This window comes from Cricetulus griseus, chromosome 4 (genome assembly GCF_003668045.3).
Source record: "Cricetulus griseus strain 17A/GY chromosome 4, alternate assembly CriGri-PICRH-1.0, whole genome shotgun sequence".
Classification (NCBI taxonomy): domain Eukaryota; kingdom Metazoa; phylum Chordata; class Mammalia; order Rodentia; family Cricetidae; genus Cricetulus; species Cricetulus griseus.
In genome coordinates this window covers 136,143,507-136,155,763 of record NC_048597.1, presented here as the reverse complement: position 1 = coordinate 136,155,763, position 12,257 = coordinate 136,143,507, and the positions used below count along the sequence as shown (strand labels likewise).

Below are 12,257 nucleotides of genomic sequence, written 5' to 3'. Positions count from 1 at the left end.
TTGAATCAACTTTACTGGTCACTCATTCCAAATCAAAAGCCTTGGAGTCTAAAGTATTGCAAATTTTGAAACTTTTTGAGCACTGAATTAAAACTTTGTATTTTGCAGCATTTGTACTTTTTAATCTCAGTTGTTTAGATTAGTAAACCACAAAGTTAAATGAAGATAACAAGGATAGTGGCCTAAATATAAATGCCATTTAGTTCTATAAAGATAATATATAGAGAGGGACAGAAATACATTAAATCTTATTGTAATGGGTGGCTTGGGGTCTTTCTTGACCATTGTAAACTACATGGGAACAGAACACATGTATTCAAGTCAATATACTGTAATTGCATGATGAGTATCAGCAACTCACACAGTATCTAACGTAAAGCAGGTACTCAATCATTGTTAAACTAATGAATGACTGGCTGGATGCCGAGACAAATGAGAAAACAGAAATAAGAATGGACAGGCAGTTGAACAGTTCTTCAGGGTGTAGTAAAATCGCTCTCTCCTGGAGTTTTCAGGAGACAAGAGGGGCTCTTCTGGTGACAGACTTGGAAGCCACCTCTTCGGAGCACTAAGAAGGATGCTGAGCTGCTTCTTAGATGCACAAGCTCCCTGGACCCCAACTAGGTATCAGTGCACCCCACCAGATCCCTGTTTGTTTCTATCCCTCTCTTGAAGCAGAGAAAGGGAGGGTGACTCCGTCCCAGAAAATGTTTTTCCTGCGTTCTCATCACACTTTGGCAGGAGAAGCACTGTAGATCATAGTGCCTCACTCCCCAACTGATACAAGGGTAATGGATACGTGTTCTTCATCCTCTCCAGCACCATTGTGACATATGCTCAGGCTGAATGCCTAAGCATAAAATCTGGTATGAGTTTAAACTTGCTTAGTCTTGTGAATTAGAGGGAGGAAGCGTAATTCACTTTTATTGTGTTGATATCTCTTGCATCAGATTTGGGGTTCTTCTGTGGATATTCATAGCACCATTATTTTCCCCTTGAAATTCCCGTTCTGGGCCTGGCATTGGTAGCACATACCTTTAATCCCAGCACCCAGGAGGCAGAGGCAGGCGGATCTCTGTGAGTTTGAGGCCAGCCTGGTCTCCAGAGCAAGTGCCAGGATAGGCTCCAAAGCTACACAGAGAAACCCTGTCTCAAAACAACAACAACAACAACAACAACAACAACAACAACAAATTCCTGGTGGTTGTTCACCCCATGGACTCAAAAGGCATTTCTTAGTTTCAAATGTCTACAAGTGGTTATGGATAACATCTTTAAACTATACTGGCTGTTGCAAAGGTGGGTAGCTTGAGAAGCAGGCAGTGCTGTATTTCTTCTCTCTGAGCTCTCTGACTTCAGACACACTACCGAGTTTCTCAGAAATTCAATTTCTTCATCAAAAGAAGAACTACTATCACTTAGACTGTAGGATAATTTAGAAAATAAACATTCAAGTGCTACATGGAACACATTTAGTAATGGAAGCTATCATTATCAATGATTCTTTTGCAAAGAAATCACTCACTGGTCTCTTTGCAAACTATGTTTTTATATAAACCTTCAAACACTGTTCAAGAAATTTCTGTTTTTGATGTTGGGATTATTGTTGGCATGGTAACTCCCTATGTAGAAAAATAACTTCACAGGAAGCCTCAGCCATAAATTATAAAAGGCACCAACCATAAAGAATATTGTAAGCTATAAAAATAAGACACCTATGCAAATATTTCTTGAAAATTCATGAGACAGGGTTTAAAATATGGGATAGATACTCTTAAGCTTTTCACATTGAAAAGATAAAAAATGTAAGTCTCCACTGGTTTTAAGAAACATACTGAACGAATCATCTAATAATAGCTGAACTCAAATGATGAACTCTTAAACACATTCAGGGGAAACCTTCCCCTTGAGCTTTCTGCTAATCTTAACCTAATATATCATGAACTATACCAAGTCCTTACAATGAAAGACCCACCTGCCTTTGTCCTCTTCCTTCTAAGATACAATTAAGTCTCTATCTAGGCAATTATCAATAACCACAGTATGCAGTTAACCCAGTGTGATCACAAACATTCTGGTGATTTTCCAATATCAAATATATGAGAGTTATACACTCATGGCTTCAAACTAAGAATTTGGATAAACTATTAGAAGGATTTTTAGAAAACAGGTACTATCATACCTACTCACATTCAATGCAACATAGACCACAACACACAACTTTGTGGTCCATCCAAAATACACACACCAGTTACTTTTATGAGCATGCTGGAGGCCCCTCTTAGTGGCTAGATATTTTCTAACCCTGTAATAAAAAGAACTTGTCTTGTTATTGCTCAGTGGACTGTCCACTTTTGTCCTCAGAGTGACAGTAGACCTACAAAGAAATTGAAACACACACACTCAAAAAAAATTGTACCAATATTTTAGACTAGTTCTAAAAACTCCTCTGAGCTTTTTGGCCTGTATAAGTCAGATAAACTGCCCACATTGATCTAATTCTCTCAATAATTGCTCAATTCTCCAACTTATTGCTTGAATGTAGCCAAATTTCTCCCCATGGACAGGGAAGATATAATGAAAGCCTGTGACTGAAATGTGCCAAAACTGTACTTATTATCACAAGTAAGGCAAAGGCCACAAGAGAAGGTACAGGCATGGAAGGACTGAAGTCCTGGAGAGTGGGCACGGTTGGGATTATGCAGCTTGGACTCCTGTGGCATCATGTGGCCACAGAAATGATAATGCCTCCCTCTGCTTCCTATTTTGGGGTTGTACAATCCCAGCTGGATCAGCTTCACTCCAAGATCAAATCTGAGGGTACAGGACCAGCCTCCTTTTTAAAAACTCTGCCACCGTGAGCAACCCTCATCACTGGTGGCCACATCCTGTCACAACTTCTGCTGCCAGGAACTGTGGAAACCGTTTTGGCTTACAGGGCACTTCTCAAGTAAGACAGCCCCTGGGAAGTCATCCCCTTGCCATATGAAGCCATTTTAGTAAGTGCTGCAGCAGCAGACACAAATCTGTCTCCCTTCCTGCACTCCTCCACAGCAGCTAAATCTCTCACTCACTGCTGCTGAATCGGGGAACTGGTGAACACAGAAAATGTTCACCAGGGAGGGCAAGGGAGAAGCTGGGTAGAGAAAGGAGCCCTGGGAGATGGGGAGCAAGGTAAAGCAGACAGAATAGAAAACAAGGTCAGCATCATTTGCACTTGTATGTGGTCATTATCAATATCCGGTATGCCCCAAAGCACTGAGAAGCCAAAATCAACACCTCCCCCAGGCAATGTAGAGAGCTAAATAAAATCATCAAATAACTGTGTGTTTCAAAAAGAAAGTGCAAAAGAGACTGAATATTCTCAACCCAAAATAGTTATTAATGCCTGAAGTGATCAGTATGCCAGTTGCCCTAATCAGGTCACCACACAGTATGTACATATACAATGTGACCACACTGTGCCTTTCTGTTATGTGCAACTACTTTCAATTACAAAAAAAAAATGTATTTTAAGGATCATCAAAATATCTAATAACTAAGCATTTTTATGTTTTGGAGAATGAAACACGGATTTTGTGGGGAATCAAAACAAGTTCCCTTCAAGACATAAAGTTCCAGTTTCTAACACAAAATCAGTGGGTGTCCACTAAAGATGGGGGTGATGGTGAGGCAAAGAAAGGAGAAGGGAAAAGAGAGCAGAAAAAGCAATGCAAAGGTGAAGTGGTATCAGACTGGCGTTTCTCAAACTTCATTAGTCTAACGGCTCCTCTGCTGATTCTTTGAGGCTGTGGCTTTGGTTTCCATGGTCTCAAAGAAGGATGGAGAGATGGCACTTCTAAAAACATGCAGAAGAGTGTCAGGGTGACCAGTCCAAAGGTCAGAAAGTCAAGAGAAAAGAGAATCTGGGAAAGGGCCAAGTGGCCAGGATGAGATATCAGAGATATGAGAATGCAGGCTAGGAGAGGGAAGCCACAGGATCTCCATCTTCTTTGTTCTCAACAAACAACCTTCCTGAGAGTTCCAGTCTCCCTGGGAGACATGTTTTGCAATATGTCAAGTGTAAGTGAGAGCAAAGGTGTTTATGGACTTCAGGGCTGCTAGTGCCAATAAAGCAGAGCTCCTCCATCACAGACAGCCCATTAACAACCCATGTTTATTGGTTAAAATGTTCTGAATTTAGCACGCCTTTGTCAGCAAAAGCAATTGATCTTGGCCAGTTAATTTGGCTGGTTTTACAGACTGAGGCCTTACCACTTTTCCAAGAGTATCCTACAACACTGTGTGGCTACTACCTCCTCTTGTCAGCAATTTCCAAGAACCTTGAACCTATAGGGTTCTTAAAACAGATTGTTAAAACAAAATTTCCTATTGGCATCTTTACCTTTAGTCTTATACCCTTGAAGATGAGTTTCAGAGACATGCCTGTACCAACTGCCACCACATTTCCTGAATATTTCACTGAGCAATTGTGTGTTAGATGGGCAAGATAGACAGAGAGATACATGTATACATGAATGATAGATAGATAGATAGATAGATAGATAGATAGATAGATAGATAGATGATAGATAATAAGTACATGGATGACATGATAACTAGATGATAGATAAATTACAGATAGATGATATATGAATGATAGATAGGTGATAGATAGATAGGAGATGGATGGATGGATAGATAGATAGATAGATAGATAGATAGATAGATAGATAGACAGACAGAGACAAGCAAGTAATAGAACCTCAAGCTTAAACCAAAGGAAGCTTTAACAAATGTTCAACATGCTTTAGATTCAAGAAATAATCATTGCTATGTTTTAAAACTAGCACAGTACTTATATCAAACACATCTTATAAGAAACATGCTCTAATATGACCCAGACAAATGTATGGAACAGCTAAGGGAATGCAAATCATCACTCCCCTGATTAGTATCGGGACTCTGAATGTAATCCTCTTGGCTCTTATTTATGGAGTGTAAATGGGGCTGATATAGTTTAATGGGTGATGATAAAACTCTGAAGTTCCTAAGTGAGTCATGATGATATTCACACCTAAAAATGTTGGCCTCTTTGCTTCTGGAATGGGTGGGAGGGAAGAGTTGTGCAGTCCTCTCCAGATATCATCAAAGGCTAGCATGTCCTCAACTGTCTGGAATGCCATGCATACTGTCCTGACTAAACCAGGATATAAAGTCATATGCAAAGCATTTGTTTCATTAGTTAAGGCATCTATCTCAGTCAGATGAAGTGCCTTTCTGGTGGTCTGCCTCTGTCACCACATCACAAAAACACAGCTACACAGATTTTCAAAAAAAAAAAAAATGGAGAGTATAAAAAGGGGAGCTGGACTTAACATGCAAGCCACACAGCACTGAAAATATTTTACTGGAGAGAAGGGTCACTTTAATCAGTCATCAGCCAGAGAATATATAAGGGATAGTTCCCCCACACTCAACTCCCAAGCAAATAGTAAGCAAAGGATAATGGGACAGTGGAGTACAGTGAGTATCTCAGGCAAGAGTGTGTTGGCTAGCCTGAAAGATCTGGCTTGTCATAGTATGGAAGAGAAAACATTACTTTCTCTTAATGTACTACATGGACATAGACCAGAGAAGAGAAGGGAGAGAAGATTGCAAACACTACTGAGCACATGGTGGTAAGCACTGAGGACACAGAGGATGGCATGCCCTCTGCTGCAACTAGCATGGAGAACAAGAAAATAAATCAGTAACTAGGCCACACAAAGCCATGTATCTTACTGGATGTACATACATACATACCTGGGGCAGGGAAAGAGGAAAAGGGAGACAGAGATGGAGACAGATGGGTGAACAGAGTGGGACAGAGGGAAAGAAGGAAGGTAGATATGCTTGTAAGTTTATAACCACAGCACCTCAGTGATACAAATGAGGAGAGACTGTCACTTCTGCTTGGGGAGCATGGAGTGCACAGAAAAGTGGATTAGTGTATTATGACCAACTTAGAAAGCTTAAACCCTCTCCAAATGAACAAGGCAAAGCATGGACAAGGACAGCAGATGGGCAAGGAACTGCAGACATGAAAGAGAATGAGGAGGGTGGGAAGAGAGTAGTGGTGGCCCAGTGTTCTACACATGCATGTATGTATAGGTATGTGCAGACCCATGTGTGCATCCCTATGAAATGCCATGAGCATGTTAGCATGTGCATGTTGATGAGCATATGGATCACACATACGTACACACATCTCCATTGTTGATAACTCTGGATGCCTTGCTTCCCTCACCTGCTCAAACTTGTCACCTAAGTTCATAGCCAGTCACCTAACATCAACACTTGTGTTTCTTCCTCTTCTACTGAGAGCCACCTGGCCATCTGAGTGGCAGGTAGAAATACCAGCCAACTGTTACCCTCCCAAAGACAGTTCTCAGTCAATGGCTGATGGGAACTGGCATAAGTGCATCTCAGACCCCACCCCTCGGGAAGAAAAATCCTGAGGCATGAAATTTATGCAGGCTTCAAGAGGTTCCTAGACAAGTCTAAGATCTAACTACAATGGCAGTTCATTGAGGTCCTGGTTCATCTGTGTTTCTGTAACAAAACTCCACAGGTTGGGTAATTTATAAAAAAAAACAGAAGCTCAGTTTTCCCAGTTCTTAAGGATAAAAAACACAAAATAAGGCACCCAGTTTGGCTGGTGAGAGCTGCTCTCTGCTCTCAAGATAGTGCCTCTAGAATTCCAGAGAAGAGGAATTCTGTGTGTTCACAAGAGAGGGAAGGGTAAGAGAGGCCAAACTCCTCTCTCCTGAGCACTTACAAATCCTCCCATAATAGTAGTTCCTCGTCACCTAATGGACTCCTCAAGCATCAACTTGACATCACTATCACAATGGAAACTAATTTAAACACATGATTACGGGGCAGGGTGGGAGCAGTGTTCAGGTCCTGGCACTTGGCAGCGTACTCTCAACTGGATACCACCCTTCCTTATCTCATATCCCATATAAACTCATAAACTACCTAAATTAAGCTGTTTGCCTCAGGGTCTGTTTCTAGGAAAATCCAAATTAAGATATGTAAATGTGTTCTCATATTAGTATTTATGTCCATGCTTATATATGTTTGCATAGTTATTTGTATATTCATGCCTATATGTATATATAAACAAACAGACTGCTAAGTATAGACTATGTGCACACAAGTATGTAGCCATATAAATACAGCTGTCCCTCCATATCCATGGGTTATACAACTGTGGGTCCAATCACTCACAGATTCAAGGATGTTTGGGCAACTGTCTATACTGACCAAAGCAAATGTTTTTGTCATTATTCCCCAAATACTAAGGTAAAATAATTATTTACATTATTAGAATATAATGTAATAAAATTTACATATCATTTACATTGATTATCTTCTAATGATTACTTTAGGTATACAGAAGGATGTGTACATATTACATGGGATTACCAGGAAGTTTCACAAATTTACATAAAGGACTTAAACATCTTCTGATTTCAGTATTCGAAGATCTGACATCAATCTCTAACAGATTCTGAGAGAAAACTAATTTGATATACACATTTGAATACACAAGTATACTTGCGTTATTCTATATGCAACATTAGTACTTTCCTTTTTGTTAAAACACATGGTCCTCCTCTGTAGGGGAAGCCTATAGACTAACACTCTGAATGCTCTGAATGCCCTTCCAACTTCCACTCCCTACCCCATCCTCTCTATCCATAGAACCACTTCAGTCAAATGTTCTATCTCCCAGTGGTTCTGGCTAAAACCTTCCAGCTCTACCCTCTTTGTTAAGAGGTTTCCTCAATTCTTTGTACACCTTATACATCAAAATCCCCAGCCTAGCTGCCGGACAAACCTGGCAAGCAATAGAGTGAGACCACAGGTTTGAAACATTACACTCACAAGCAAAAATCCCCACAGCCTCCATACCCAGGACAGGGCCATCAACTACCCAGACATCACTTTCTCTTTCATGTTTTAAAAGTTAACTATATGAAAAGATAGCAAAAGAGAAGACTATTTTAGAGCCAGGCCATTTCAACAATGAGCCATTGAAACAATTTTGGGGCGGGGGGGTGGAGGGGGGTTTCAAGACAGGGTTTCTCTGTGTAGCTTTGGAGCCTATCCTGGCACTCGCTCTGGAGACCAGGCTGGCCTGGAACTCACAGAGATCTGCCTGCCTCTGCCTCCCGAGTGCTGGGATTAAAGGTGTGTGCTACCAACGCCTGGCCGGGAACAAATGTTTATATCTCAAACTTTTATTCATGAAAAGAATAACTTCTCTAAGCTTCCCAGTATCCTAGCACACAACACACCCTATCCTTGAGCAGAAGTCCATCCTTTTAGTCTAATAGTCTAGACCAGTGGTTCTCAACCATCCTGATGTTGAGGCCCTTTAATACAGTTCCTAATGTTGTGGTGACCCCCAACATAAACTCATTTCCTTGCTACTTCATAATTGTAATTTTGCTACTGTCATGAAGTGTAATGTAAATATCTGATAGGTAGGATATCTTATGCATAACCCCAAGGGGTTGCCACCCACAGGTATAGAACCACTGGTAAAGACTGGCAATGAGCAACATAACCAAAGCCACTAGTTGCACTTTAAGTGATGAGGACAGCAAGAAGAACTAGGAGAAGCTAGGACCACAGGCGCACAGGAAACTGGATTAATGTGCAGGAAGGGATAGACATTACAGGTCTGAGAGAAGCAGCTAAGCAGGAAAGCTTGCACAAACGTCAACTGGGAATGAAAACAGGACTTCCCGGGCCTGAACTTGGCCTTCAGTGTGTTCCATTCTGAACACACTGAATTTAAAAACACACAAAAGCCACCTGCCTTGGTATATTTAAGTCTGTGACCCCTGTACACATAAACCCATTCCCAGTCCCAGTTCTGGAAACTTCTGACTGACATCATTGGCAACACTACAGAGGTTTCTCATCCTTCTTGGCACCTGCCAATCTTCTTCCCCATGGAGGGATGACGGCCTGACTTTGGCACACCTTTTGCAGAAAGACAATTTGTTGGTACATATATTTACAATTTCCTATTGAAATCTGCCTTGTTTTTCCTTCACCTACTCCCAAAAGATTCACACACAGAGAAAGGAAGGAAGAAAGGAAGGAAGGAAGGAAGGAAGGAAGGAAGGAAGGAAGGAAGGAAGGGTTACATATTCCAATATGGAAGGAAAAAAAATCTAGAAATGGGCAATTTTTAACAAAGTAGGAATTGCTAACATAAAAAATAAGATAAAGCTGTTCACCCATAGTAAGAGAGAAAACAGAAAACTGAGGTAACATACAAGCTCATGTTTGTTTTCATTAGGAGGTTTCTTTTGTGTTTGTAATACATTACATAAATCCTCTGTTGTTTTCTATCTAGATATATGCACACGCATCCCTTTTCTTCCCTTGCTCCCTTCCTCTCTTCCCTCCTTTGCTCACCCTCCATACAGACACCATCACATGAACCTGGTCATGTTTACTGTGATGTGGACTCAAGGTTGAGTGAACATGTGCTGCAGGAGGAAACTACTAGAAAAGACTTACGGGGACCTGTGACTCCCAGGGCTTCACATGCCTCTGCTTTAGTAAGACCAGGATGATAGCATTCCTTGTGTTTTGATATGCAAAGATGCATCTGTGTCACCAGTGACTTGGGAAATGTATGCTCTCACAGTATATGCTGTAATACTAACAGGATATGCTGTAGTAGCTCCTACTGTAAATAACCTGGAGCAATGACTGAACACCAGCCACCCCATCACCACCAGTTTCACATCTGATTTAAAATATGTTAATTTAAATATTCCCTTTAAAATCAGAGCACAGGCCAAACTCTGTTCCTTTCTTATACATGTTTGAAAAAATGGGTCTATGGGTGTCTCCTTAATTCCTACCCTACCGCAAACCTGTTATTTATGAGCAATTTCCACCCATCTATTCCCTACGACCATAGGTGACCCGCCTTCACCTCGCCCCAGAGTACATTGAGATGAACTGCTTGCTCTCATTAACTTCCCACTTTGACTGCACCGAAATTAAGCTACCATGGCAAGAAGCCCCTCTGTTCCATGAAACAGAAGACCTATGGTCTTCCCCAAATGGGGAAGTCCCCTCTATTTGAGGGGACAGTGGATCTTATTGAAAAGCCAGTTTGCTCTCCAGAGGATACTGTGCAAGGTCTGCAGACAGTGATGAACATACAGTTGAGGATCTAGTAGGGCAAGCCCAGGGAGGTTGCTGAACATTCTAGAATCAATGCATGCAAATGGGCCCATAGCACAGAATCCCAGGCCAGAAGGTCAACATCACCAGAATTAAGAAGCTTTCCTCACTTGGAGTGGGTTTTTCCTTGGCTCTGCATCATAAGAGCTTAATGAGGAGAGATTATAAAAAATGAGTCTGCTCTTAGTGAAGGCAAGAAGCAGTCAGCCCTAAGGATCATATGAGCAATGCCGTGACAGTACTTACAACACAGGAACATTTGATGCATTTGCTTCCTTCCGGATGAAATTCTTCTCCTTCTTGGTACTGCACACCTTCGAACACACAGCCTGGAAAGCAAAGAAGTTGATTAGGACAACAAACATCATTCAGCTTGGCATAATCCTTTCAGTTCTGGTTACCATCTCCCAGCTATACCTCTCCCTCTACCCAGTATAGATCCCCTTTGATCACCATATCATGCACAATTAAAAGGGGAAAATGATACAATTCAAATGATTGGCATGTTGGCACAGGTCCAGAAACCCTGAAGATGATAGAAAACAAATGACAGTGGAACTTGAGTCAGCCCATGGCCAGCAGATGCGCTACAGTGAGTCATGCAGTGAGACTCCGGAGCTACAGCAGGATCGTGCTGACCACAGCCAGGGGGATGAACTCCAGAGAGGTCAGAAGAGGCCAAAGCAAGGCCGAGGGAGGGAAGGTTGAGATGAGAAAGAGCAGATGCCTCTGTAGGCGGCCACTTGAGTACCAGGAATTACTCAGCCTGTTCCTGGCCCAGCATGCCCCTGGTTCCCACATCACCTCCAGAACTGCAGAAAAAGAGCTCTGTCTCTCTTCCCACAGACGAGAAAAACACAGCAGGTGACTGAGTTGTAATATGAACTTGGTTTTGATACATGTGATACCTATACAGAGGGTCATGCACAAAGCCAATAACGGGCTGGGACAAGACAGGATGTGCCCTATTGGTTTTCTGCTCCACTGTGGCCCCTGCCAAGTTTAGCTCATAAAGGTTCTCAACCTGCAGGGGATATTTCAGGGCAGTACTTACTCTAAGTGACCTGAAACACAGGCTAGCAAGCAACTGGGTCACACCAACCATAGGACTGTCAGCGAATGGCAAAACCACTTCCTTCAAGACTTTCCTCATAGTAGACAACATTTTAAGTAGAACTACCTATAGTAGGCTTTTTGAAGGACAGGGAAGTTCTCAAGACAATGTCGGAAGAAATCACCAAATGCTCAAAGGAACTAGTTCCTGATGAAGCAGAATGAACATTTCTCTAGCTGACCTGGCTCCTGGTCCTATCCATCTTCACATTAAATGTGACTCTTCGCTCAATAGAAAGATACTAAGACAAGTGCTGAATCCATAATACAGAAGCCAAGTAAAGGCAGATTCAAGTAACGTCCCAGGGATAAGATCTCTTTTTATAGCTATACCCATAGCTAACAATCAGCTGCCTTCTCACTGTTCTGGATGATTTTGAAGATCTTGGTATCATGGCCTTCCCTGTGGCTGTGTCTCAGCACCATTCATAATGACAGATGCTTAATGGCCTATTTCCAAAGGACATTTCCAACAAAGTGTCTTCAATCCTTTCCCATGTTTACACCTCTGACTCTGTCATATGGCTTGCCACAAAAATCTATATTTGACAACTTAAACAACAGAATTTAAAATAATTCTATTTCCATCACCCCCACTATCCTTGAGCAATACTCAGACTACAATGAAGGAGCAGACAACCAAGAATGCCCTAAAATTCATTTCAGGAGGAAACTGCCCACATGTTTGTCATTATAGAGAATGCCAGTCTGATCAATGGCAGATGCCAGTCCTTCTGAATTACCAGGGTAAACACCCCAAGGCGTTCCTTGACTGTCCCTATCTAGACTCGGCTGAGGCTTCCCTTCAAGACAAAGAATGAGACATTCCAGAGATGGCTCCTTTTGAATCTTCCAATTTGCATCCCAAACAGGGTCACTGGAACTCAAGAGAGGGAGCA

At 41.7% G+C, this 12,257-nt stretch overlaps 1 protein-coding gene across 1 annotated transcript in view; it reads right to left on the bottom strand.

Annotated features, from left to right (window-relative positions):
- The window catches only part of Bmper (BMP binding endothelial regulator), a 250,052-nt gene that overhangs the window by 172,773 nt on the left and 65,022 nt on the right, over positions 1-12,257 (bottom strand). Inside the window, exon 6 of the mRNA XM_027411690.2 lies at positions 10,492-10,574. Coding sequence (XP_027267491.1) covers positions 10,492-10,574 — 83 coding nt within the window. The remainder of the gene's footprint in view (positions 1-10,491; positions 10,575-12,257) is intronic.